This window comes from Limanda limanda, chromosome 16, assembly GCF_963576545.1.
Source record: "Limanda limanda chromosome 16, fLimLim1.1, whole genome shotgun sequence".
In the NCBI taxonomy this organism is placed as follows: Eukaryota; Metazoa; Chordata; class Actinopteri; order Pleuronectiformes; family Pleuronectidae; genus Limanda; species Limanda limanda.
In genome coordinates, this window is record NC_083651.1 from 18,470,071 (window position 1) to 18,496,720 (window position 26,650).

Here is a 26,650-nt window from a genome sequence, read left to right on the forward strand (position 1 = left end):
AAGGATGAATCATGAGCCTGAGGTATGGATGAAGATGGAGAGATAGCATGACAATGGCTGAAAGAAGGGGGTAGAGATACTGGGCCCGGGGCTTATCGACGGCTGGTCTGTGACATGTTAACAGGTCCTGGTCAAACAGTTCATTCTGTATTATCTTAATGAGATCGCGACCACAGAACAAATAAGATGAGACATGCCAGAGTTGGCACAGATTTAGTGGTCCATGCAAAGAGTGATGGAAAGAGAAGGAAATGGATGGCGGAGGGTGGTACAATTAAAAGGGATTGCAGAGATTGTATAGGGAATCACGGATATTTACTGGAAAGAGGAAAAAGTATATGACTGTCCTTTTGTTTGCATGAATATGTACATGCTGTATTTACAGTTGTGTTAATGTAGTGAAGACCAAGCCCACAGGCTTAGGGTTGTAATATGTCAACACAGATGGAGGAGTTGATTCAAATAAAGAATGGATTCACAGTGTATCTTTATAAACAGAGGGTTCGCATTTGTGACAACAGATTGATACATTTCCGGCCGAAGTCTGATGACTTGAACATTTGTCACATTCCCTGCTAATAGAAAATGCACAATGGTTTTCTTTTGGCAGGTTGTATTTTAGCTCAGTTTGCTTATCGAGGGCTGAAAACACACAGACCCAATTACTGGTCTGTCATGGATCCACCAGTGCACTGTGTGCTCAGAGTCAGAGGGTGAATGATGGTAGTTCTCCTCCCTGACACCGACACACTATGGTGATACTGAGGTTAGTGCCAACAGCTGGAGCAGTAGTGGTAATAGGAAAGTAGCATTAGCAGTGTAATTAACAGTAGTAATTTTTTTGATTAAGGCAATTCGTTGATAGATTTTGAAGTTACAATTAGACCTTAAGTTTAATTTGTAAAACGTGGATCTGAATTCAATGTTACTATATAGACTAGTCTGATTGGATAAATGTAAGATTGGCATGCTTTTGTATTTTTCTTGTTCTCGATTATAGCTTATTTTTGATCAGTTTTAACAATTTGTAAATATTATTACTCATAATAATTTTAGGGCTAAATCATGGACATGAGTAGTTAATATAAAAAAAAAAAAAAGACCATCCCTGGTTGTCCTGTGTCACAATAGATCTAAAAATAGTAACATTTAGCAACTGATATTGTTTCCCATAGAAGGCAGATGAATTTCTGAAAGAAAATCTAGTTTGGATGTTAAACATGACTTTTTGTTCATTCATTTATACCATTTATTTTGCAGGCAGCTAAATAAGGTTTGCAACTTGGACAACACTGATGGCTACATTCCTTCCTGCATGCCAAATGTAATTTGTAATCTACAGAATTACCGTTACCTGATTAGAAGCTTTCAAACATGTAGATTCCATGACTGTGTCTGTTTTTAATGAAAAATAACTTCACATTTAACCAGCAAAGAAATAACAAATCCTGAACTGGACTAGATACCATATCAAGAAAGCCACTGGAAGGCCATGCGATGTGTCATCAGCTAATCATAGTAATGTACTTACAGGTTTGACACTGGTCCTCCTTGGGTCCCCAGCAACGACCATTACAGGAACGATTGCACTTTTGACCTGCACAGAAAGTCAAGGACGGAGATGATTGGCATTTCAAATGGTTACCTCATCATAGAATATGAACATGAATTATTTCATTTCATTACAGTTATATCTGAAAAACCGGAGCTGGAGTGTGTGACTTCAAGCCTCCCACTGAAAACTGATCCAAACAGTGAGGAAAGATGAAGGCTTAGCTGTACATACACGTAATGTGTGTGTCAGTGTGTGTGTGTGTGTGTGTGTGTGTGCCCTTAAGTTGTTGTATCCTTGCAACATGATTTAAGTTGCTTCAAGAGATGTTCCTAAGATAAAATTCATTACAAGTGTATCCCAAGGACTTTGTAAGTGCTTCATGATTATTATTATGACTTAATAAGCATAATCTTCAAGAAATGTTGGCACTTTCATACTTGGCATAATTGGTGTGTAGTTAATTATATAATTTCCTGATGGTGCTGGAGTTCATTAACATTTCTTAAATAAATAACTTCCCAACCCTTGTATTTACATATTTCTTGCAATTATTCAGCATGAACATTGCCCATAGGTCTGACGTGTTTCTCAGGTATTCTGTTATATCTCTCCCGACTGCTATCTGCTGTTTTCGTCATAACAGCTTTAAATAATGCATCTCACTGATTGTTTTGCGAAAATGTATTTTTTTGTCTCTCTACTCTGAATCAGTGCAGCAGGAAACCAGCGCACATCAGTTTGAGATAAAAGCAGCAAAGAAGCAAAGAGCGGCATCAAACCCTCAGAGCTTCAGTCGGTGCCTTTCTGATTTTTTTGGAGGACTTAATTGACTGTCTAGTAATTGACTGCGGGGGAAGCGAGCCCGGGTAAGTGCGGGACAAGTGTTGTCCTCTGTCCATCAGCCTCTACAGATGAGAGCTATTAGCATTGAGATCGACTCTATTCCCCGACATGAGCCTCTCCATCCTCTGCCCATGCTCTCCTTCCTCGTCTGCAGCCCTCTCCACCATCCCACTTTTCATCCCTTTCATTCTCAATCCGCCACTCGCTGATTCATCACTCCTCTGCCGTTCTCTTTCACTTAACGTTTGCCCTTGTCTCTTTTTGTCTTTTTCCAGTTTGTCCCCTTTGTTTCTCTGTGTCTCGAGTCCGCTCCCCTCGAACTGTAGCGTTTGAGGAAGAGAGGGGTCGACAGCCCTGGCTTTATGAAAAGCAGCACAAACAGGAGAGCGATACAAATGTCAGTGAGCCATAAGTGGTTGTCTGACACTGCCAAGTGCATAGAACCGCTGCTACAGTTACATCTCTGTTCCCCTCTGTGCTCGGTGCCCTGTGAAGTCGAGCCTAAGAGTTTTCATTTACTGTCCAAGGTCTTCACAATCTCCACTTATAAATTCTCAGAGAACCTAGAATAAACCTGTCCTACCCCTCTTCCTGCACCATAATCTTTTACAGCTTTCTTAAAAACAGCCCCTGAAGGTTAAAAGTATGCTGCCTTACCAGGGCTGGTGTGGGCAGGAGAGGGACGATGGTGGAAGGGGGGGTCCGTCTAAGGCTACATGTATACTACTATGTTTTAATTGCAAATCAGTCTCTGTCCACATGAGCGATTGACCTCTTTATCAGTTTTATTTTCCATTATTACTGACACACCTGAAAACGCATACCACTTGGGCCGTGTTAAACAGTAAAAACTCGTTCAGATCCCGCTGAAAACAAGAATTGTTGCTTGAAAGCTCATGTCCTACTTATGTGAGCAGTTGTGTTATTGTAAAACATGCATTTAACTGCTCAAAATATTTTAACAGAGAAAACAGGATCAGCAACGTTTGTGATTGATGAACTACGTTGTGTTTCTACTTTCATAGCTGAGGCTAGGGCTGCTCAATTAATCGAAATATAATCGTGATTACGATTATTGGGTCAAACGATCTCCAAGCTACTATAATCGAGTTGAAACGATTATTTGGCATTATTTTCTAAAGAGACGCGAATGCGCAATTCAGTCCCTCCCCTAAAGCATTCAACGCTGCCCCGCTGACCGGCACTCACTCTCAAGCAGCTGTGAAGTGAAGGAGGCGAGTCGTGTGCATGGGGACCGGCAGGGCCGGCCCTGGCAATGTTGGCGCCCTAGGCGGGGTTTCAGAATGGCGCCCCCCCCAACATACACACGCAAATTGTCATGCATCCCCAAGAACTTTTGGACTGTATACAGATGCACACACAGGCAGACAAAATTGTAAGCTATAAAAAATAATAAAAATATATAATAAAAATATAAAAAAGTCTGAACTCAGCTGTACTGACAGCATATCATGTCATGTCGACAAAAATAAACATTAATGATGAATTGGGGTGATTCTACCTCTAAATTGTTCTTTCTTCTCCTCCTCTACTTTGCTGCGCTTTCTGAATTGTGCACCTGATAATTTAATCCTTTTTTGACTCATCTTCAACTCTTACCACAGTCTAACACGCCTCCCCACACACACACACAAGAGAGTATGTGCTTGTGTGTTTCTGTCTGTTTAGACACAACTGACAAATGTGTGGATTAAGCAGTGTTTGGCAAGTTACTGAAAATTAGTAATTAGTAACAGTTACTAGTCACTTCTTTTAAAAGTAATTGATTTACCCCACCAGTTACTGTATATCAAAAGTAATTAGTCACTAGGGAAAGTAACTTTTAAGTTACCTTTATGTCTGCTTTTTAAATGTAATGAATATGAACAGTACTGAACAGTCAAACACAATACATATATTTTTTAGACCTATTTATTGTAATCAACAGGGCAACAGGCCCATTTGTGGGTCATTTGGTACCGGGCCGCACAGAAAGAATAAACATTTTACATGTTTTCTGTTTTATCTATTATCCGGTAGTTTTTCAAAATAAAACCGTTTTATTTTGAAAAATTACCGGATCCTCTGCGTTATGACTCATGCTTTATGCATGTCAAGACGCTCGTCTCGGTCACGTCACTTTTTCGCTGACCACAAACCAGCACGGTATTTGTCGGACCCATTTGTCAACAAACCAGGTGAATCCAGCAGGTCTGTTTAAGAAAAAGATCAGCTGCCCGAGATCGCAAATGACGGCGGCCCTTTAAGTATGTTTGAGAAAACAACTCTGCCGGTGTCCTGGATTAAAGTCACAGCAGAATACCCTGAGATCGCCACAACAGCACTTACAACACTGTTGCCATTTCCGACATCATATCTGTAATGACATGATAGATCGTTTGAAATATATCAATTTTCAGTGTGTTTTCCGGCCCGATTTGCTCGCAGCGAGCGAAAAAAATAGAACAGACCCCGGAACCCTCGCTGCAGATCGCGAGCCGGCCGCGGCGCTGCCCGCAGCTTCCCGGCACAACGCTGCCGGTGCGAACAGCCCAATTATTTAACATGGGCGCGGAAAGGAAGCGGACAGCTTTCGTGGCGCCTCGCTGCGCTTCTATCTCCGGTGCGTCCCCGGGTTTAGAAGATGATGTTGTGATGTGAATGTTTTGGTTTATATTGCATGTGTCACGTCATGATAAATCAGTCCCTTGTGCCGCCCTCTCGGCATTTTGCGCCCTAGGCAACCGCCTACTTCGCCTATGCCAGGAGCCGCCCCTGGGGACCGGAGATATTTAAAAAACAGCGCGAGTGGAAAATGGCAGAGAGAGGGCAGCCCCGTCTGATCGACTCTTCGAATCCGACGAGCAGCACCACACAGTGTAGCGGCCGCGCCGCGGAGCGTCCGCTCTCCAGCGCGCAGCCGCCGGCTGTTCACGCCGGACCCGCGCGGGTCAGCTCGCGATTCTCCGCTTGTTGTTGTATGGAACCCGTTCAATGTCGGGGTTCGGGGGTAAATGATGATGGTCCTCATAGCCCCCCCCCTCTTTTTCTCTCTCTCTCTCTCTCTCTGTGCTTGTAGTGGGGGGGGGGGGGGGGGGGCAGATGGGGACATTTAATAATGAGAGGAAATTTCAAAGTTCTCAGTTACAAAGTGTTTTATGGAGAATGTTGCCATCATTAAGGGTTTGAATAACAAGGCACCGATATCCTGCATGGTTTCACGGAGGAATAAAACACGCAGCCGTAATCGGTGTTTACCGGAACCGGAAGTGACGGGTACTTCCGGTTAGTCATTAAACAAAATAAAGGCACATTAATAATCGTTTGAATAATCGTGATTTCGTTTTTGTCCAAAATAATCGTGATTATGATTTTTTACATAATCGAGCAGCCCTAGCTGAGGCTATTGCAGACTTGTTTTCAAACCAAAATTTAGAAATGTGGATGTAGCCCAAATCACCAGGGCATGCAGACCAGTAAACACAATCAAGAGATTAATAAATCTCAAAGTAATAACTCTTGTATAATAAAGCTTGTATCTCCCCAAAGAAGGACTTTAGGATTATCTTCTCCATTGTGAATCACGGGTTTGGAGACCCCTGATCTTTCGGAGGAGAGGAGGACTTGCATGGGAGTCAGGGTCGATCCGGGGAGGTGGGAGGTGTGGGGGGGATCGAGCGGCAAATCAGTGCTTTGAGTTGTTAATCTGCACCTGAAGCCTTTACTGAATGCTGCGCGAGCAAATCCAAGGACACACACAGAGACGATATTTGTGTGTTGTGTCATTATGATAATGTATATGCATGTGTCGACGAATGTGACTAGACAACTTAAAGACATGCGGATGAAAAACAACAGATTACCCGACAGCTTGAAGGAACAAGGTCAGAGGAAGTGACTTAATGCATCTTTACCTCACTTACACCCACATACAGCATCATAACATACTGTATATCCTCTGATAGATTAAGTATGTTCATTTCACCCAAACAAATCCCTCCAGCCTGTGCTGACATGTCTACCAGCTGGCTTCACAGGGACATTAATGTGATGGGCACGAGCAGTAATTTGTGAATTGTTGTGGCAAGGAGAATGACAGAATGGGGTCAAGGGGGCAGGAAGTAACATAAATTATACTGCAGAGATCATGTGTTTTTGTTTACAGCACAACACATAGGCATCTTCATTGGTGTCCTCTTTGTGTATTGCTATTCTTTGCGGTTTTGGGTCCTCCGGATAATCTCCTGCTATATGATCATGTGGGCTTATTCAGAGTTTCTACTAGAGGGCTGGCAGGAGAAATTCTGGAGAATGTCCGCAGCAACTGACTCAGACATTTGCATTCTCACATTGAGCTCCTTGATAATTTCAGGGGATTATTCCAACTCCAGAGTAGCTTTGTAAAATAGGAACTAATGAGGTCAAACTCTAAATAAATAACATTTTAATCTATGAGTCTATAAATACAACAGTGGGTCTAACAAAAACAAAGATAACTTATCCATAACAAAACACATCAGCATTCTGAAGACAATTTAAAAGTTCCAAAATCTCTTCAAAGGTTCCAGACAAGGGAACTATCACAACACGGGAAACCTGTGCCATGCCGAAGAATGGGAGGAGGCAGTTAAACCTTTTTTTGACATTGTGAGAAGTTCAAGCTCGCTTGTTGAGGTTCAACCAATGTTACAACCTCAAGGTCACTTGTTTAATCCTCTGACTGGCAGAATAAATCTGAGTGGACAAAGTGGAGGAGCAGTACCTGCTTCCCTCTCATCACCGCCACTGAGGTGTTAGTGAGCAGGTCAAATAAAGGGTAACAGGACTGTTTACAGGTCCAGGTCTGGTCTACTAGGAGTGCACTGTACCACTACATATGTGAACAGGAGTGTGAATTTGGAGAGAAGTGAGACCTCTGAATCCCGCTCCTCATCTCTGCTTAAAAATAAACAGCTCAAGGCTAAACCGGCCACTGCTGCTTCATCGATTTTTTAAGTTCTTTCAAACTGTCCTTGATGAGCCAAAAAAAGGGCACTGCTAAATCAGTGCAGCAAACCTTTTAAATTCCATTTGCTTCCGTGTTGCTGTTCATTGTGTGACCGATTAAACTTTGGTTACAATGTCCAGTTTCCAGGTCTCAGTGAGTGCAGCTGTGAGTGAGTGTGGAGCAACAGTATTCCTTCAGTAAAACTTCCCGTCTCCCAGGATGTTGGTTGTTTACTTACATGTGACACTGCTGTTGGTGGGCACCACCACGGGATGGGTCCCTGGGTTTCTGACAATGTCTTGCCAGTGGATTGTGTCTGCGTGACACAGGAACTTGTTCTGGTCGACGTACACACCGCCAGTAAGGATCTCTGTGGAGAAGAAACAGAGCACACATTCAGTACAGACACACACAGGGCTTCCTTGGTACTAACCGGGCCCGGAGGATGCACCTAATTCAGCAATCAAGCTGCCAGGCACCTGATGTGATTTTAAATTGCCATCTTTCCCCCGCTGTCATTATATAATTAAAAACTGACATGGGCAGGCACTGCACGTTTAAGTCAAAATCACTGACATGCTTATACGGACTAGATTGGATGGGCACCTTATCTTCTAGGGGGAACAGATGATCTTGAGAGACACCCACCCCTGATGTTGGTGGTTGCCGTGAGGCGGTCGGGACAAAGCAGAGTCATATTGCTTGTTATTAAAACCTCTGATCCCACATCATCCTCGTGTTTTCTCAACTTCCCCTTTCCACACGGTGAGCAGACAGAATCAATCATTCCCCACTGCCATTACAATTCTATCTTTCATCACAGAGGTTGGACAAAAAGTCATGTATCGAGACCGTTATAATATGCATCACCTTGTTGAGCCAATGATTGTCAGACTTTTGGGGGGGAATCAATTACTTTCACTGCACGCACACGGACCCACACGCACCCAGAGTGTGTTGAATGATTGGCTACAGAGGCTGACTCCGATTGTTGTTGTGTAGGAGTTGAGAGAATGCTTAATGCTGACTTTTATTGGAGTGAGAAGGAGGGAGAAGGAGGAAGAGGGAGACAGTAGCAGATTTGCATTATTTACCGGGGCGTGTATGTTCTCTATCTCCCCAACAAACAGATTACTGACATCGGGCTGAAACCAGTGACACACATAATCATACACGAGGCTCCCTGCCAACACGGTACAGAAACAGCCAAATATAAGATAGTCCCACAAATGATAGAATTATACTCCTCGGATAATAGGTGGTGGTAGTATTGCCTCCATAAACCCGCCCCTCCCTCCCACTCCCACATCTCCCTCTCCCCTATCTTTCTGCGTGTGCGGTGGGAGTCGGGGAGAGAAATTAATCCTGCCTCTCACCGCAGGAGGGATATGGCTTGGCGAGAAGGAGGCCGCGTCGCAAATTCAAATTGTTTACACAATGGGATGCTGCTGGCAAAGTAGGGCAATGGCCAAACCGGCAGACAAAGCAAGGCAGTTATAATGACACAAATGCCGGCAGGACATCTCAACCCTGGTTAAGCAAGATGCATGTACATCTGGCGGGCACTCACTTTCATCCTGCTGGAGTTAATTGGGGCCAAGATATATTGAATTCAGTTGTAAAGGCATCCAAGACACATTTGGCCACATTTACAACAACAAGCAGATGCAACGTCCACATGTACAACCTATTGGAAGAGGGTTAAATGGGCCTCTTTAAATCAGTTTTGAATGCAACACATAGAAACCCGAGGTGACATGATTTGAACATATTTCGATCACAACATGTTGACAGTCAGTAGAAATGCTGCCTCAATTTCAAATTTGTATTGGATTCCTGAGTCTACAAATCTCACTAAGCAATGAAAAATTCATTGGAAAAACCTTGAATTTGATAATTGTGCAGCTTGTGTACTCAGACCAGAGGGAATGGTAAATGGACCGCATTTATATAGTGTCTTTACGGCCACTCAAAGCACTTTACAGTAGAAGTCCCATTTACACACACACAATATATATCGAGCTTTGCACTTCTCTCACACTCATAAATCCCATTCACATCCAATGTAGGGTCTTGCCCGAGGACAGTGAGCAAAGAGGAACCTGGGATCATGCAGGAGGCGGGACATGACGAGTTAGCTTCCACTGTGGAAATCACACACTTTTGTTTACAGCATGTCGACACTGGTCATGGCCATAAATACGTAAAGTTCTCGAATCTTGACGTCTTTCCAGATTTCTGTCACCATCTTCGTATCACAGGAAAATTATGGAACATTTCCCGGCAAATGAGATGGACATTTGCATTGTCGCCTACAGCGCCACTAGAAAACTTCTGGAACATTTCTGTGTCCATGTCTGAAAGGAGCTTCTACCATATGTGAGGAAGCAAACAAAAACAGAGAAGGAACATTTTAAAAAGACAGATAAGCTGCGTTGACTTTTGTTGTAGAGAGATTAACTAAATATGCAATGGCTCAGGGACAAATACATTTCTAGATTATTGTGTGTGGGAGACACAAGGTGATGCCACTAATTCCAGCTTGACATGAGCAGCCTTCACACTCTCAAAACTCATTGCATAAACAGATGGAAAAAATGTATACTAAGTGTTCAACAATGTGACAATAAGTGGCCGTCAAATGGTAAATGGTCTGTACTTATATGGCGCTTTCCTAGTCTTGATAACCACTCAAAGCACTTTACAGTACAGTTTGACATTCACCCATGCGTTCATACAGTGCGTCTAATAGCAGCACTTGTATTTCTATGAGTGAAAATTCAGGGTTCAGCATCTTGCCCAAGGACACGTCAGCATGCAGATGGGAAACACTGGGATCAAACTGCCTTCCTTCTGGTTGGAGGTAACCGTTGTCCCCCTCAGCCGTGGCCGCCTCAACACCAAGGCTCCACCATTCTCACACATGATGGGCATGTACTGCACAAAGCAACGCATCCATTTGCAGTGCGGCATCACCCAACTCAAGACGCTGCATACGAGTTGAATTGGCTCCTTGGTGGCACTCTGCTCAGGGTAGTTACAGCAGCTCCAACGGAATCCGTCGCCAAGATATTCATTTACAGACGCACATTACATAATGTTCGCAATAACATGCAAATCTCATGCAGCCCCTGCTTTCATTACCAGTAAGTGCGAGGCTTGCACATCTGCGCCGCGTGCACATGGCGGCCAGGGGGCAGATCAATGGTTAAATCCTGTTGTTGATTGTTTAGTGGGTAGAGAAAATGTCTTAATTAGTTTGCTCACGTAGCCGCAGCTCACGTTTCCAAACTGCTCCCCCCCCCTTCCCGCCTTGTCCCGGGAGCAAACCGGGTGTCTCTGAATGAGCGTATGGCCTCAAAAGGCACAGCAGTCTTCAGCAGCAGCCCGCATGACCGTCGGTGGAAAACAATATGAAATTCAGGGAGGCAGAACAAATGTATGCAGGCAATTATTTTGATGGTAAGTGCTTGTTACGATTTTTTTTAATTTTTTATTTATTGCAGGGTGGAGACGAGTTTGATTAAGACTGGGAGGCAAATAGCAAACCAATGATTAGAAGAAAAGCCATATTAATGAGTTTGGGAGAGAATTGGTGTTGTGTGGACTGTTTAATGAAGAAAGATGTAGGACAATAGCAGCAGTATAATAAATGGTTGATGCGCTCCAGTGTTGGAGGACTGCATTATTGAAAATCCCCACTAGGGTTTATTCTTCTGTATACTGAAGAAGATTCATGTGCTGGAGCACTCACATCAATACATGCGAGAACACACATTCACTCAATGTCTGAACAGAAGTTCCTCTTTAGTCTGCAGGCGGCTGGTGTACAGGCTACAAATAAACATGAAGGAAGTCCTACCAGCCTGACAGGCCAAATAGTCAGCTGGACAAAAAAGTTGGAAAGATAGAAAGTCAGCGAGAGATTCAGGACACTCAAAGAGCCAGACAATTACAAAAGATAGACATGTGTTCAATCACGGATACTGATGCCTCTCTCCTCTCCTCCAGCAGTGGGATTGGGGATTTTCACCTTCAGGTCTCCACTGTACTGTCTTATTGACTCCGAGAGCTTCAATTTGGCATTAGATCAGCACCTGATATCAGCTCAGCGGAACAGTGGGGAGAAACTCGGCAGGAAGCTGAGGATGCATTCTGGGTCAGAGAGGCTAAATGAAGGGGCACGGATCCTCCTGAACAACCCCCCCCAGCAGCGGTGGAAGACTGAAGTTGTTGCAATCAATAGACAGAAATGCCAAAATAAGAGAGTAAGTACAAACGTACAGGCGCCCAGAAGAAGCACAGTAATCTGGCCAAAATTACAATATGTGTCTTGAGCATGAATTCCAATTTGCTTCATCAGTGGGATTAGGTCACAAATTAAAATCGTCAAAAACTGGGAAAATGTGGGTGAAGATTGTCAGTACTGCTCTGCCTACAATATATGAGGACTATACTAAAAGAAAAGACTGACAGATGGTTGCAGATCTTGAATGATGATTTAATAATTCATTAAAAAGTTCTAATCCACCACTAAATAGACTAGATCTACTGCTACAACACAGTAATATTTGTAATATTTAAGAGAATGTACCCATTTACATAACTCGTGTTTTCACACAGTGATGCGTCCATTCTTTTTTTAGACAACAGATCCCACAACAATATAGGGGATTTCCCTCCTGTCTATCATCTGCTGCAACTGCACGGTTACATACTTGTGCTCCAGTCCACACTGGAAATCCTTACAGATATAAATTGTGTGTCTTTTTCTGTGTTCTTTAAAGATTTGCCTCATTTTTGTATTTATTAACAGATTGTGGCCTTGTTGAAGAGTCAAGTGCATATACACACATTCACCATAAATTAACTTTTTCATTCAAGTCTGGGGTGCATAATGACTAATTTATAAATTATTTTTAATAACCCTTGGACGACTCCTTCAAATTTATAGTACTGCATTTCCCAAAAAGTTGGGTGAACTCAAACGACAAAAAAACAAACAAACAAACAAAACAAAAAGACTGGGACATTTTTAAACACTACAAGCTGAGCAGTGGATCTCTCATTGGCCATATTGCAACCCAACAGCATCTTTCATTAGTCTTTCTTGTTCCCAAAACTCTCACATCTTCACTCCCACACATCCAGCTTGTAATGCAGGGTTTCTGCAAAAAATTTGAAGTGTCAAACCCAATCCGAAAAAACACTGGTGACATAATTTGTGTTTCTTCTCTTTGGAAAACTCCCTCCACAGCTACAGAGCAGATTATTTGAAAGTTTTCACAAAGAATTGAATTCAATATTACAAATTTGAGCAGGCTTTAAATCTTTATACGAGTACAGTGTCCGTTCTAAACATGTCTCTTTGGAATTGGCTGTTTTCTTGACGTGTGGTAATTTTGGTTGCAGCTTTCTTTCTGAAGCTTCTGAAAGTGACCTGCAGTTACTGATTTGAAGTCAAGACAGGCTGTGGGACGCTGAAGCCTCCACTCAAAGCTGCTCACCTGTTTATTCATTATTTGCGACCCACATACCGACAGACAGAGGTTTATTTATTTGATTTAGGATTTGATTCAGATTTTAATTATAACAACCAAATGTGAAGTTCTGCATCTGTCTCCCCTCTGCTCGCCCCAGCCGGTCGAGGCAGAGAGCTGCCCACACTGAGTCTGGTTTCAGAGCGTCCTTCCAGGTAATGAGGGAGTTTTTTGTCTCTCCACAGTCGCCAAAGTGCTGGTCATTGTGGGAACTGTTTGGTTTCTTTATAAATTTAAGGTCTTGACCTTTTTTTTTGTTATGATCTTGCTCATTAAATCAAACTGAACTGAATACATTAATTAAAATTAGTTTATTAAGCTTCATGTGGTTTTGTTTCCCGATGGCAATTGCTGCTCTTTTTAGTTTTCTATTAGATATTGCCTGGATGTCGCATAACCTTTTTTTTCTCCGCTCCACCTGGATAAAACATTACTTATTATGTTCCAAGGCTCAGAGAGAAAGACTGGCAACATAATTAAATTCTCTAGGACATAACCTTGGTCAACAGATGAGAAACCTTCAAGGCTAATGTGGGTGATGTCACCAAATAAAACCATTTCTCTTTCTGAGCAACACAGAGCAATTATTGTGCACTTTCATATAAGAGGGGTTTGACGACTGCAATTCATATGCAACTGTGTCTATATAACTAATACACTTAAATATAAGAACAAGTGCATTTCAGTGTCATTTTAACCTAAGGACTGCTTAATAATTAAAAGTTCTATAGTGTGAAATGTATCTCAGCATGCATCACAAACTTCATCAGCTCTAACCTCATCTGCAATAAGGTCAACGGATGGAGCAGCTCCCACAGGAGCAGCATGCAATTTTAACACTGTTAGCACAGTCCCTATGCCAAATGGTGGTACCCACTCGAATGTAATTGCACTTTTATGTGTTTAACTATTGACCTGAAAAGAGCAACTGCATTAATTCGACTGCATAAAGTGCTTCACGAGAGGTCCACCAGAGAGATGGTGCAGCTCTGGGGTTTGACTGTGTGTGCATGTGCGTGTGTGTGTGTGTGTGTGTGTGTGTATGTGTGTGTGTGTGTGTGTGTGTGTGTGTGTGTGTGTGTGTGTGTGTGTGTGTGTGTGTGTGTGTGTTTGTGTGTGTGTGTGTTCGACCATTTGGTTGAAAGAAGAAAGGGATGAACTGCAAATTTGTGGAAATTGACGTACCATGACACCAAGACAACTGGATGGCACCATGTTGAAAGCTTGGACTTAAGTTAGATTGGAAGAAACAGAGGGATCAAATCAAAGACTGATGAGTGTGTAGATACAGATGGGTGACAAATTAGAGAAAAGCCGGACTAGATGAGCATAGATACAGCGAATGCTGATGCTTCAACACAGACGCATTGCGTGGTTCAGCAAAACAATATCAAGATGGCAAGAGGAAAAGGGGGATCCACTCATCCCTTTAGAGTCAGTGTATCATATAATGACAAATGGGAGTGATTGCTTCCAGGACGAGTGCCTACATTCAAAGGATATGAGGTGTCACCTTGCGGTTAAATGACGATATTGTGATACAGTATTCACAGTCACCAGAATTCAACCCAACTGAAAACCTATGGGGGATTTTGGACCAATGTGTTTAGCAGTGTTCTCGTATACCATCATCACAACATCAAATAAGGAATAGCTTTTGGAGGAGCAGTGTTCATCTGTCCAGCAGAGTTCAGCCAAATGGAGACAACCACCAAAGAGCAAAGACGCTTTTCTGGTGGCAAAGACATTTTGTTTTTTTCCCTTTATTTGTCCCCTGCCTTTATGTACAATATGTGCCTTCTGTCTGTCTGTATACGTGCTTGGAAGGACCATTAAGTGTGCATTTAATTTCAACATGGTGACTGACATTCAAGGCTGGCTGGCCACAGCAGCAAGCAGCATCACACGCACTTAATGCATTTCATTGAATTTAGGCCTCTACTTTTTCCTGTCTGGCATTAGAGTGTCTGGGTGAAAAACAAGCTGTGGAGACTCCGATTAAAGCAGTTCGAACTAAGTGACATTTGGAAAAAAATAAATAAATAAATGGAGCAGTAGAGAAGACATAAATAGTTTAGAAAAATGGGTGAGGGCTGTGAATAAAATAGTGACAAACAAAAAAGGGAATGAACAGAATTGTATTTTTGAGTTGACAGAGGGAGAAACAACTTCTTGGATGTATAAAAATAAAGAAACTAGACATTACAGATGGAGTCAAATCAACAACTTCAGTCTGAAATAGACATTGATCAAACTGAAAAACCTGCAATATGATATTTTATTACATTAACTTAGTTTTGCATCGAAACTCACTTATATCGCCTGATACAGCAAATTAGCACCGTTTTTTTTGTGCATCTGTTCTGGATAACAACTAATCTGATTGAAGCTGTCAGTAGAAAACCATTTTATGTCAAAAGTCAACATCTACAATTGACACATTGGACTGTGTGTGGAAAAAAAAAATCTCCTTTTTATCCTGTGTCTCTCTGAAGGAGAAACGTTGCTCAGCTCTTCTCTGGGGTTTTGTAGAAAGGCACGAGGGCGGCGGCCACAGCCTCCATCCCCCAAACATATGCCTATCCTCCGCCAAGATAATTGCATTCACAGTCTGCTGATTAAATTTGGCCCATCCCTCACGCAATTGTTTCCTATGAGTCTTTATGAAAAATGGCTGAGATTTAAGGATTATGGAATTACACTCGAGCAAGGCGAAGCATCTGCTTAAAGACGAGAAGAGAAAATCATGACACAATGGTTATGTGTGCGTGGGGGCGCATATTTGCCTTTTTCCCCAAGTTAAAACTGTGATAAACCCCTGGTAATTTGAGCTTTATGGAACTGGCGGAGGAGGAGAAAACCATATTATAATACCTTGAGATAAGATGATTCTAAGAAGGGAGGACAAACAAAACAAAACAAAGAGAAAGGAGCAAATGAGCAACAGAAAAAGTTAAGACAGAAAAGATTATGAAGGAGACAAACAAGTGAGTGATTAAAACAGAGTAAAAGGACCTTCAATTGCTGCTGCTGAGGGCCACTTAGCTTATCAAGGCTGATGTGTGATCAGCCTGCCAGCTGAATTAAAATGAGCCACACTCTCTGGAATGGGCTGAAACAAAACAGGGTCTGAGAGAGAGGCGGAGAGAAGGAGGGGGAGCGATGGAGAGACTGAGAGGAGAGAGTGTATCTCACCAGGAGCATACCAAGTGTGTTAGTTTTCACACAGAGGAAGCTGGCTCCAGTCGGTGCATGCTTTGCTAAGGCAACAACACGTCATGGAGGCCTTGTTTTTCCAGGCCTACTGGGAGACATTCACTAACACACCACAGACCACGGCTCCCACTTTGTTCACACAGGACTCTCCACTCGTGTGCGTTGTGCATCAGCCGAGGTGGTCAAGTCCACCCAGAGGACTGGGAAGCAGATTTGAATAGCTCTGCCAGAACGAGCAGGCGGACCACTTCCTCTCACACAGGAAGCCCTACCTCACCTGCGAACGGCTGCTGTCGGCTCTTGACTTTTTCAATTTCACCTGATCGCTTTTGGTCAAGTGATCTCCCAAACCTGTGCCAAAGCTGCATGATTTGTTAATTAGAGAGAATATCATCATGACTCGGCTCTTAGTTGCATAAGCATTTTAGAGATTGGCGGTTATGTGATATTAACCACTGATGCAACACCTGGGAGATGCATGGAGAGACGCAGAGGAGGCAGCAGCAAATTGGCTCAACTTTGCCGTCCAACTTTCTAATAAAACTGAAGTACTTATGTTGAATAAAGGGCTAGACAAAGCCTAGCAGCTGGAGCAGCAATTGTGGTCACATGTCAAACTTTAAATTGTATATAAAGATAAATGATGCGTGCCCATTTCCACTCACTATCCAGAAATGAAGCCCAAATATTCCTTATATAAATTCTAAATAAATAAATAAAATCTCCTGCATTTTGGGCCGGACTCTGCACAGGCATGATTGTGGAATGGAGCCGTGGTAATGAGGCTCCAGTAAATACATGCAATCGACCGTTCTGTTTCAGCTGTCAAGCATGACATTTCATCCTGTTTTCACAGCATCAAGCAACTTATTAAAACTAACCCAAAAAAAAAATGTATTTGACTTGTACTTTGACTTAATATTAAGGCCCATGTCTTATGTGTTAACATGGAGAAGGCTGGGTTTAGGACCTTGACTGAGACACTTTGGTTTGGCTTTAAATAAGCAGTCATGTTGTCTATCTTTATGTAGAGACTTTGGTTAAAACTTTTTCTCCCCTTGCTGATAATTTTAGTCGCCAAATACACCATAATGAGATGGTCCCCCCGTCCCCCCTTCACACACACACTTTCCCTACAGCAAAACTGGGGAAGCGGCGTCTGACAATTTCTACAACTTTCCAAAACTGACAACTGAACACATTTAAACTTTTTTCCTCTCTGGCTCTCTTTTTTCATCGGTTACACAACTGTAGTACTTTGTTTTATCACTCTTTCCAAAACTCCAGTAGTGACTCACAGTTTTTGCAATTTAACAATAAGATAGGGACATTTAAATCTACTATGTCAGGACCACGGTAGTGGCTCTAAACATTATCTTCATTCAACATTAAGATTAAATACTTTGCAGTTCAACTAAATAAACAGAGGCATGAGAGGAAGTTAAGGTTGTTTTTAGTCAGTATTTTTTGGCTGTAAAGTGGGAGCATGACATTTTCACCTCTTGGCCACTTGTTATTGCAAGAGAATTGGATAATATAAATAATGTTAGAATTTCTTTAACAAAATGGTGAGACCTAATTGTATAAATTAATTTTCCATTTCATGCTCGTAGATTCTCGCTCCCTTATTGCCCAGACACTGCGCTGTATAAACTTTCACATTCTGCTGCAATCATTGGTCGACATTAAAAACAAACATTTTGTTGAAAGGACCACTTGAATTTCCTGCAGTTTTTGATTGTCCTCCTTTATTTTCCTCAAGGTGAGACTGCATCCTGCGTGTGATGACAGGCCCCACTGCATTGTCTGGGAACACAACTGTGTTTCAGACCACATCCATGACCAGCCTCTGCGTATGGGCAATAATATAAGCCCTCCAGCCTGGTCGCCCCAATAACAGACTTTAATAAAAAACTGAATATGGCTGTATCAGAGCAGGACCATCTGGAAAATGTGGCTGGAAAATTGACACTGAGATTCAGAAAAATAACATCGTTACACATCAGATCCGTTCAGCACCAGGACAAATAAATGCACTATTGAGTGGTGGCAGAGAATCCAGGGAAGACTTTTTTAAATTATTTTATTTGGTGAAGTCATGCCTGGTGTTGCATGTAGTAACACCCACATATCTCTGTGGAGACCTGAGATGAACATAAAAGTGCTTTTCATGTCCCATTACCCACCACTGCCTCCATCAATAGCTGCCCCACTTACCCAGGGCTTTGGCCTAAGAGGCAAAAAATAAGCATATTAATTATTAAGCTGCCATGGGAGAAAGAGGAGGCGTGGCAGGGTTGGAGGTTAATATGTGTGTGTGTGTGTGTGTGTGTGTGTGTGTGTGTGTGTGTGTGTGTGTGTGTGTGTGTGTGTGTGTGTGTGTGTGTGTGTGTGTGTGTGTGTGTGTGTGTGTGTGTGTGTGTGTGTGTGTGTGTAGGCACTGAAGCAGGGTTATCACATTTGCTTTTGGGAGCACAGCTTCTGTTACTCTTGTGGAAATCAAGGACAGTTTTAATTTGCAAACATAATTTGAAATCTTAGGTGTTTTATCCAACTGTATAGTTTAGACGATACGTTGAAAGACCTGTGTCTGAAAGTGCAGACCTCATGCCAATTTTGTAAAGTAAGATATTGCCTCTTTCATTTCCAATGGATAGCAAAATATGATTTAATCAAAAATATCAACAGAAGAAAAAAAAGACACACTGCTGAATGGGTGAATTCAGAACTTACATTAAACACCTCATGTCTTTACCACTGGAAAGCTTTTTCTCACTGGTGCCCACAGGTGTCCGTTTAGGCCTCATAACTAAGTTGATAGAAAGTGACATTTTCCGTAGTGGCTTTTGAGACCCACCAAGCTGTCAGTCAGTTCCTATTTTATTTGCTTTTGCACTCACTTTGCTCCTCCTCTGAGATGAGCACTGAGCACTTCTCTGACATCAAAGACCTGTCTGAAACACAGTCTGGCCTCGGGAATCAAAGGGAGAACCGCGTGGCACGGCTGCAGCGACGGCCAATAAGTGACAGGAAGTGAACGTGACAGGAACCGAACGTGACAATCACAGCGTGCTTGTTTTGAGTATGCAATCAAATATACAGCATGGCCGACTTCTCAAAAGGAGACAACAATGAATAGAAATGAGGCACAATATAAACTAGAACAAGAAGAAGAATGAAAACATTCAAACTGAAGTTAAATAAGGGTGAAGTTTTGTTTCTATATGTGTGTGGGTCCACTCGAGGTTGACTGATGTGTTGCAAAACACTGATAGAAAAGGAATTAAGGTAGTTGTGATGATTGTATCAACATTATGCCCACTAGATGCAAAGTTTATTTAGGAGCATTAGTGGTGCATACGATTTAATTTGATCCTAATTGAATCTTGTAAAATTGGGAAAATGCAAGCACCAAAAACAGAAAGCATTAAATAATTGCCCTGATTTCAATGTTAGGTCTTCTGATGTCAATTTTCCAGAGGCTTGGTATAATGAAAAAGGTTCTGAATAAAAAACAATGACATTATTTATTTGATTGAAACAGGCTGTGTTGACATTGGCATTTTTAATTGGCAAATAATAAATACTTCCCTTCCTCAGAGGTAAAGTTTTAATTAATGTAGTTTTGTAATACCTCTGTAAAATCTCTAATGAAGGAGACCAGGGCAGGTGGCTCAGAATTACATTGTGTGCAATACTTTCTCTTTGTCGAAACTGATGTTATCTGATTGGATCTTGATAAAAATGCCACATTCATCAACAATCTACTGAGAATTTATCAACAACACATATAAAAACAACAGGGACAAAGTGCACACAGGCCTGAATCTTTTCATGTTCATATTAAGAAGAAAAACTCACTCAAAATTATGGATAATGGATATACCATTACTGTTTCTTTCAGTTGGCTAAACCCTGTGTTACTGTCAGAAAGAATTTATAAGTTCCAGTAGTGGAATCTTCCTCCAAGTGCACCCGAAAGAAATATGAAAATGGCAATTTTAACATCTCGACATCAGCTTAACCCTGACAGTGAAAAGTATTTTAGTGAACAAGGGAAAGAATCTAGCTTCTGAATGACTTGCTGCTCTGTGGTGGGGAGAACAGGTACTGGTCTTAATGGGAGGCTGATTCTTTTCAAACAGCCGGGGTTTGGAAATAAGTGGATATACAGAGGAGAGTCCGTCTGTTGAGCAAAAACTAATATTCAGCAATCTCAAACTTCCAAGGGAGCTTGGAAATAGGCAAATAATTGCATGTGAGAATATTTCTTTGACACTATGGAATGATTTAACACCTTATTGCAGCAGTGTTTTGTTTAGAGCATTGCTCAGTTCAACTGGTACAGAAACACATGGTGGTTTACGTAATACTGCAGAGCAGATTAATCCCCAGCGCACACACTCAAGCACAGACAGTCACACTTATGTCACACTCATGATATCTCTGCTGGAACAATGGGCCAGAGGTCAGACAGGATCTCGACTATATACGTGAACATGCTCTTGTTGATAGGGTTAGGGTCAGAGCCGGTTTCTGATCTAAAACACGGCAGATCTTAGCTTGATATAAAGCCACAGCCGGAGGGGATGGAAATGCTGGAGGAAGAGAGAACAGGGATGTGTTTTGATTATTAATTGGTATTTAAATTCCTTCCACACCTATTTGAACTTTTAATGAGGTGAAACTAGACTCTCCTCTTCCGGCAGACTGTAAAAGCTTCAGTTTGGAAGGCAAATTGGTAATAAGAGGTTGACTCGTCATGTTTAGGCAAGCCTGGACATTTTCTCCTGTGGACAAAAGGTGAAGCAGAGGTGAGGTTTGGACTTGACAATTTTTTCTAATCATGTGAGAATAGTCTCTGCCGGTCGCTAATGCAGCCGTGGGCTGAGCCAATGTGAATTATTTATATAAACCAGACATTCTAGACATGGGAACACTACTGCACTTGTTGTAGTAGCATGTTTTCACACACTAGTATGCCTGCATACATAAAAAGACACAAATGGTCTCCAGAGCAGCAGACGGTACTTTAAGTTCTTCAGAATACAGAATAATTTTCAAAATGTAAGTCTAGCATCCTGCAAGAAACAAATATGTGCATGAACCGCATTAATCCATGTTTTCTATCTTAAGTAACAAAACCATAGGAATTGTAATGGTATTTATTTATAGGAGGTAGTGATCGAAGCTGGGGGGAGATTTAAGTGGCACGAGCAGAATAATAAGCATCCAGATAGAAACCTGAGCTGCACCATAGGGAGTCAGTCCAAGGCTGGATTCTGGCTGCTTTTGTAGAATTAGCATCAGCCAGTTCATTTGATCCTAATGCACTGATTACCAGTCTGCATTCCCCTTTCCAAATACTGTCATGTCCTCCTTTCATTCATAGTGTCGGAGGACTTTTTTACTTATTTCCAAACCGATCTCTCAGTCTCCTGTGATCTGCATCAGGGTATAGGAAGTGTTTATTTGGAGGAAATGCAGTAGACATAAGGTGTCAATGATTTTAAATTGTGATTTATCTTTGTCTTAGTCTAAGCAAGGATGGTTAAGCACAAGGAAACTTAAGCAAAAACTGAAAAGTGTCCAGTAATTTGATTTATCCAGCACACACACTATTTTTTAATTAGCAAATATCTATTTTGTGTTATCTCTCCTTTCTTAAGGCAGGTTGTGCTTTTGTCGCCCATTAATATTTCATAAACACAGTAGTTTTCTGCTTATTAAATCTCAAACATTATTAAAGATTGGAAGACATAACAAATAACAAAAGCATAAATAAGCAAAACTGTGCCCTCCAGGCCGTGCTGTGAGTGACATGTGTGGATGGGTCTGCAGAAAAAGAGGATATGTAAGAAATTGCAGAAGATCATAATTTTTGTTATGCAGGGAACATGGAAGAGAATGATAAATATAGTCAAAGGTACTGTCATACAAAATGTTGAATCCAATACATACCATACTACCATGTTTGCTTTGTTTAGTAGCAGAACAACAAGTAAAACTATTAAGGGAAAGTTTATTTTAAGAAGTTGAGCGCCACTGGTCCCTTGGCATGGAAGCCAAACCCATTGACTCTAATCGTATCCCTTTCTCTGTCACAGAGTGGTAATACAGAGCAATCAATTAACACCAACCACCACTGATGGCCCATTCAATTTAACATGTGCCTTTTCATGATCCACATTAGGGGCTCACAAATGTGACAATATGAATGTCGTCCTTCAGAAATAAAGTCCCTCTTGCCCCCTTCCGGGAGTGGTGAAATATTGAGTGTGACACAGGAGTAATTGGATGGGAAGTAATCAATTAGACACACAATTGAAGGAGACCCGAGGTCTTCGGGCTGCCAGGCAAGAGGCCCGGCTGGGTCCCGGTGACGAACACTGAACCAATCTCGCCTGCCTCCTGTGGCAGAGAGGCTCCTTCTCTGAGAAGTTAGACAGTCAATGGAAGTCTCTGGGATCAGACTCAGCCAGTGATTTTACAGCCCGCTCTCAGCAGTCCCTTGTCTGGGGGAAACTGACTGACTGAAATCGTCCCTTTCACCTTGCCCCATCCCATCTCATTCCATCCCATCCCGTTCTTTCCCCGCCTCCCCGTGCATCGCTGTCACAAGATGCTAAACAGGACATGTTCAGAAGATGATAACCTACATTTATCGAGAGGCTTTGGACACCACAATGGGACCCAGGTGCTCAAAGGGGTGTTGCATGTAGTACAAAATGGCATAAACATTGTGTTGCATGTGTTCCTGTGAAAGGCATCAATGTGAAAAAATAAAGACGACCAAGGGAAACGTGAAGAGAGACAGAAAGCCAAAGAAAGAGGGATACAAAGAAGGAGGAAGGACAGAAAATGGGATAGATAAATAGGGAGCAGATGGGCCATGAAGGAGTGGATAACGCCTTGGCGTAATACTCAGGCATGTGTACATGCATGCGACGAGAGAGGATCATTCAGCAGATGGGGCCTCAGATTGGATGCCTCATTTTGGACAGACGCAGTGCAGGCGTAGGGTGGTTAGAAAAATGAATCAACAACACTAAACAAATCTGAAAAAAATGATACTGGATGAAATGAAGGAGAGGGAGGAGGTGGCAGTAAACGGCGTTAAATCAGAAAGCTCAACTGTGTTGTCTTCCTTATTGAGGCTGTTATTATTTTGCCAGGGAAGCAGCCTGTAATTACCATGTGAAGGCACAGAGGCAGCCCAGGGTTCATTTGAATCCTGATGGAAGAGCTGGAAATGTAAGCAGGAAGGAAGACACTGTGGGTCAGCGTGCATAAAAAAACAGATTGGGAACTTTGAAAATGTCAGAGAGTGGCTCTGTTTAACCTTTTTCTTGGCAGGCTATGGGAAGAAAAGGGTAGAAAGAAAGGTACTTATTTGAAGCTTCTCTTAGCAGCAAGCTGAAGCTTCACTCGTTGACCAAAAACACATACAAAATGAATAACCTTGTGGGAAAAGCTTTTTGTCTTTAAATGAAAGGTGAGTTCCCACAAGTGACTTTGTAAATGGACTTGCATCCCTAGAAAATAATAGCACACATACCGGGCAACTAAACTTTCCACACTTAGGCAAAGAGTGCCTTTTACTCTTCTTATTCGCTTCTATACACCGCTGAGCACACACCATTCCTCCACTTTTCCCGGCTTGACTGTGCCTGATATTTCATATTCATGAGGATAACTTAGCTAAGCTTGATTGAAAGGTGCATTGGAGGGAGTCCTATCCCTTCTCAGCCAGCGACCTCCTCCTCCCTGTCCTCCAGTCCCCTTAAATCCAGAGTCCACTCACACCTCGCGGAGAGCGCAGCAGAAAAATCAATAGGTGCAATGCTACAATATACTAGCGACAAATTGATTTCATCCCAAGGCAATTTCGACCCGAGTCGGAATGTGGCTGGGTTTCAGCATTAAGGGGGTCTGGGCCTTCTCTCCATTAACCCCTTATGTAGTTAATAAGTTTTAGCCTCTTATATATATGTTGCGTATGGATTATATTGATCATTTCACACGTCTCCTGGGAGCAGCAGGCAGAGAACGATGGGCTAATATGACAGCCACATCAAAGGCACTGTAATGAATCAGACAGCTCGCCTTGGACTCACTAAAAGCACTTGAAGCAAGGAAGGAGTTTTGATCTGCGCTGCTTGATGTACAACAGCGGATCTATCCCGATGGTTCAAGCTTACTTCCCAAGCAGCTCTCTGTAGAGCGATGACAACTGCAACAGAACAAACTGGGACACAAGTTGACTGGTTTCTTCCCCCGCCAGCGAGAGCCTGTTTAGCTGTCTGCACTATCTGTGGAAAAAACTGTGATATGGTGAAGACTGTCCCTATATATCCTTACTTGACCGGCATTATACATGTATTTATTTTGCAAGATCACAAATACTGGCAGTAGCTTGATGCAAATGAAAGGGCAGCCTGGGTCAAAATGGGAAAATATGGATGCCACTTTACTGTTCCTACTCTTTTTTGCCTCCTGCTGGGATGATATAGCAAAACAGCAATCATCCACAGCAAACCCTCCCAACAAGAAAGAATCATGTTATTACAAGGCAAACATGTCGCTGTAACCCTTTTTAATTGTTAACAAGAAAGCAAGCAGACACTTTTCTATTCTTCTATTTTTTTGCAGGAACAAAAGATACAAGTGCAAAAAAGTCAGAGTTATGAAAAACCATGAAGAGTTATGAAGTAGAGCAGATTCAGGCCATGGCTGTTGTGCATAACTTCTTCTCAACTTCATGGCCCGAGGCCGAGGATGGCACATCAAACAGCGACTTCTCACAGAGTCCAGATCCCTCAGCGCTGGCTTCAACTTGGCACCACAATGAAAAGGACAGGCTTGGCGAAAAAAAAGATGCTGGTGGTGCTGGACAACTGCAATTCCCTGAGTATGGCGCAACATACAAGAAAGACTACAAGATGGAGCGTAACACACAAGCACATGCTGTAGCTGCACGTACACTTGCAAACGGCTGTGTTGTTTGCCTCGACTCGGGGGGATCACCAGGAAAGAACAGTTGAAGAAAACAATGAGAGACATCTGAATTATTTAGAAAGCGGGTTTGGAAGCAGCAGAGGCACACGCTTGGTGCCATGCCTTACAAATCTAAATGCATTCCAGTCAAGGACTCAATTGAAATCTCTCGATTCAGACAGTAGTTTGGCAATTCCGGTGCAGAGTGAGGCTAACGTGAGAGTGACACTGTCACTCTCACGTTAGCCTCAGTGTGTCCCTGACTTACTCAACATACATAAATGTCACTTGGCAGACGCTTTCATCACATTTAGTGCATTCAACATCTATGAAGGGCCATTTAGGGATTCAGTTTCTTGCCCAAGGACACTTCGGCATGCAGATGGGGAAGACTGAGGATTGAGCCACCGACCTTCTGGTTGAGGGACGAATTTCGGTGAAGCTTGACTCTGTACTGGAGAAGTGGTTGTCGTTGCCGTGATTGCATCCGTAACTAGTCATGATGTCACAGAGCGCTAGTTGTCTGTTTACTCTAAGTCCATTCATATTGAACATCTTGTGTTTATTTTACAACAAATTGAACACTGCACTCCCTTGGTCTCTTAAGAATAACCATGCAAGTGTGACGGCGATAAGACGAACATTTTGCAAAATATGCGTTCCACATATAAAAATACATAGAGTTTTGTAAGCAGACAATTAGAACATACAAAACATATAAATATTTAAATGTTAAAGTAAGATTGCTCCATATACTGCATTAGGAAGGTGCAAATTTTTTCGCTCCTAAGAATTATGAGGTTGGATCTGGCATCAGAATGACTAGATCTTGTGTTTCACACATCATTAGCCGGCCCAGGCTCTGGCAAGCCCAACTTAGCCCTGTTGCTGAGAAGCTCTACGTCTTCTATGCAAGTCAAGCGCTCCATTTCTTACTGACCTCAGTGTCAGGACGCCTTCAGAGAACCGTGCACAACAAGGATCCATTGTTCATCTAGAGGCAGAGCCACCCACACTTTTGCCCTCTTAGTAAACCATTTATCAGTAATCACATTTGCTGTTTTCTCCAACCTCTCAGCAAACGGTCTCGGATCAATTGCAGAGTGTGTTGTAAATCAGAGTGTGTTAGCGGGAGTGAAATAACAGACGAGACAGTCTTTTCACAACATTGCGAGTCAGCATTGTATCTGTCGGTGTGAGAGGGTTAATTGTGAGAACATCGTCAGTCTGAATCTTGGGAGAAGAGGAAGCAGACTGCATGCATTTCCCCATCTTTTATGGAGTCAATAAAAGCCAGTAAACAGCTTCCAGCGTGTTTGGCCAATTTATTAATTCAACAGTGCTACGTGCATTTTTGTGACAGCGCTTCCTGAAAACACCCATTTAACCACCTGTTATGCACAGAAAACAGAGAGTAGACGATGTTGTGCTAGGAAAAGCCACTTCAAATTACCTTGGGTGCCTGAAAAACAAGATCTGATCACAGTTGATTTCAGCCATAAAAACCAAGGA

At 42.3% G+C, this 26,650-nt stretch overlaps 1 protein-coding gene across 2 annotated transcripts in view; it reads right to left on the minus strand.

Moving 5' to 3' along the window:
- Window positions 1-26,650, minus strand: part of LOC133021550 (receptor tyrosine-protein kinase erbB-4-like) — a 294,248-nt gene that overhangs the window by 98,388 nt on the left and 169,210 nt on the right. For both annotated transcript variants that reach the window (XM_061088453.1, XM_061088452.1), the window contains exons 4-5: window positions 7,624-7,755; window positions 1,532-1,597 (exon numbers count right to left, since the gene is read on the minus strand). In XM_061088453.1, the coding sequence (XP_060944436.1) occupies window positions 1,532-1,597; window positions 7,624-7,755 (198 nt within the window). The remainder of the gene's footprint in view (window positions 1-1,531; window positions 1,598-7,623; window positions 7,756-26,650) is intronic.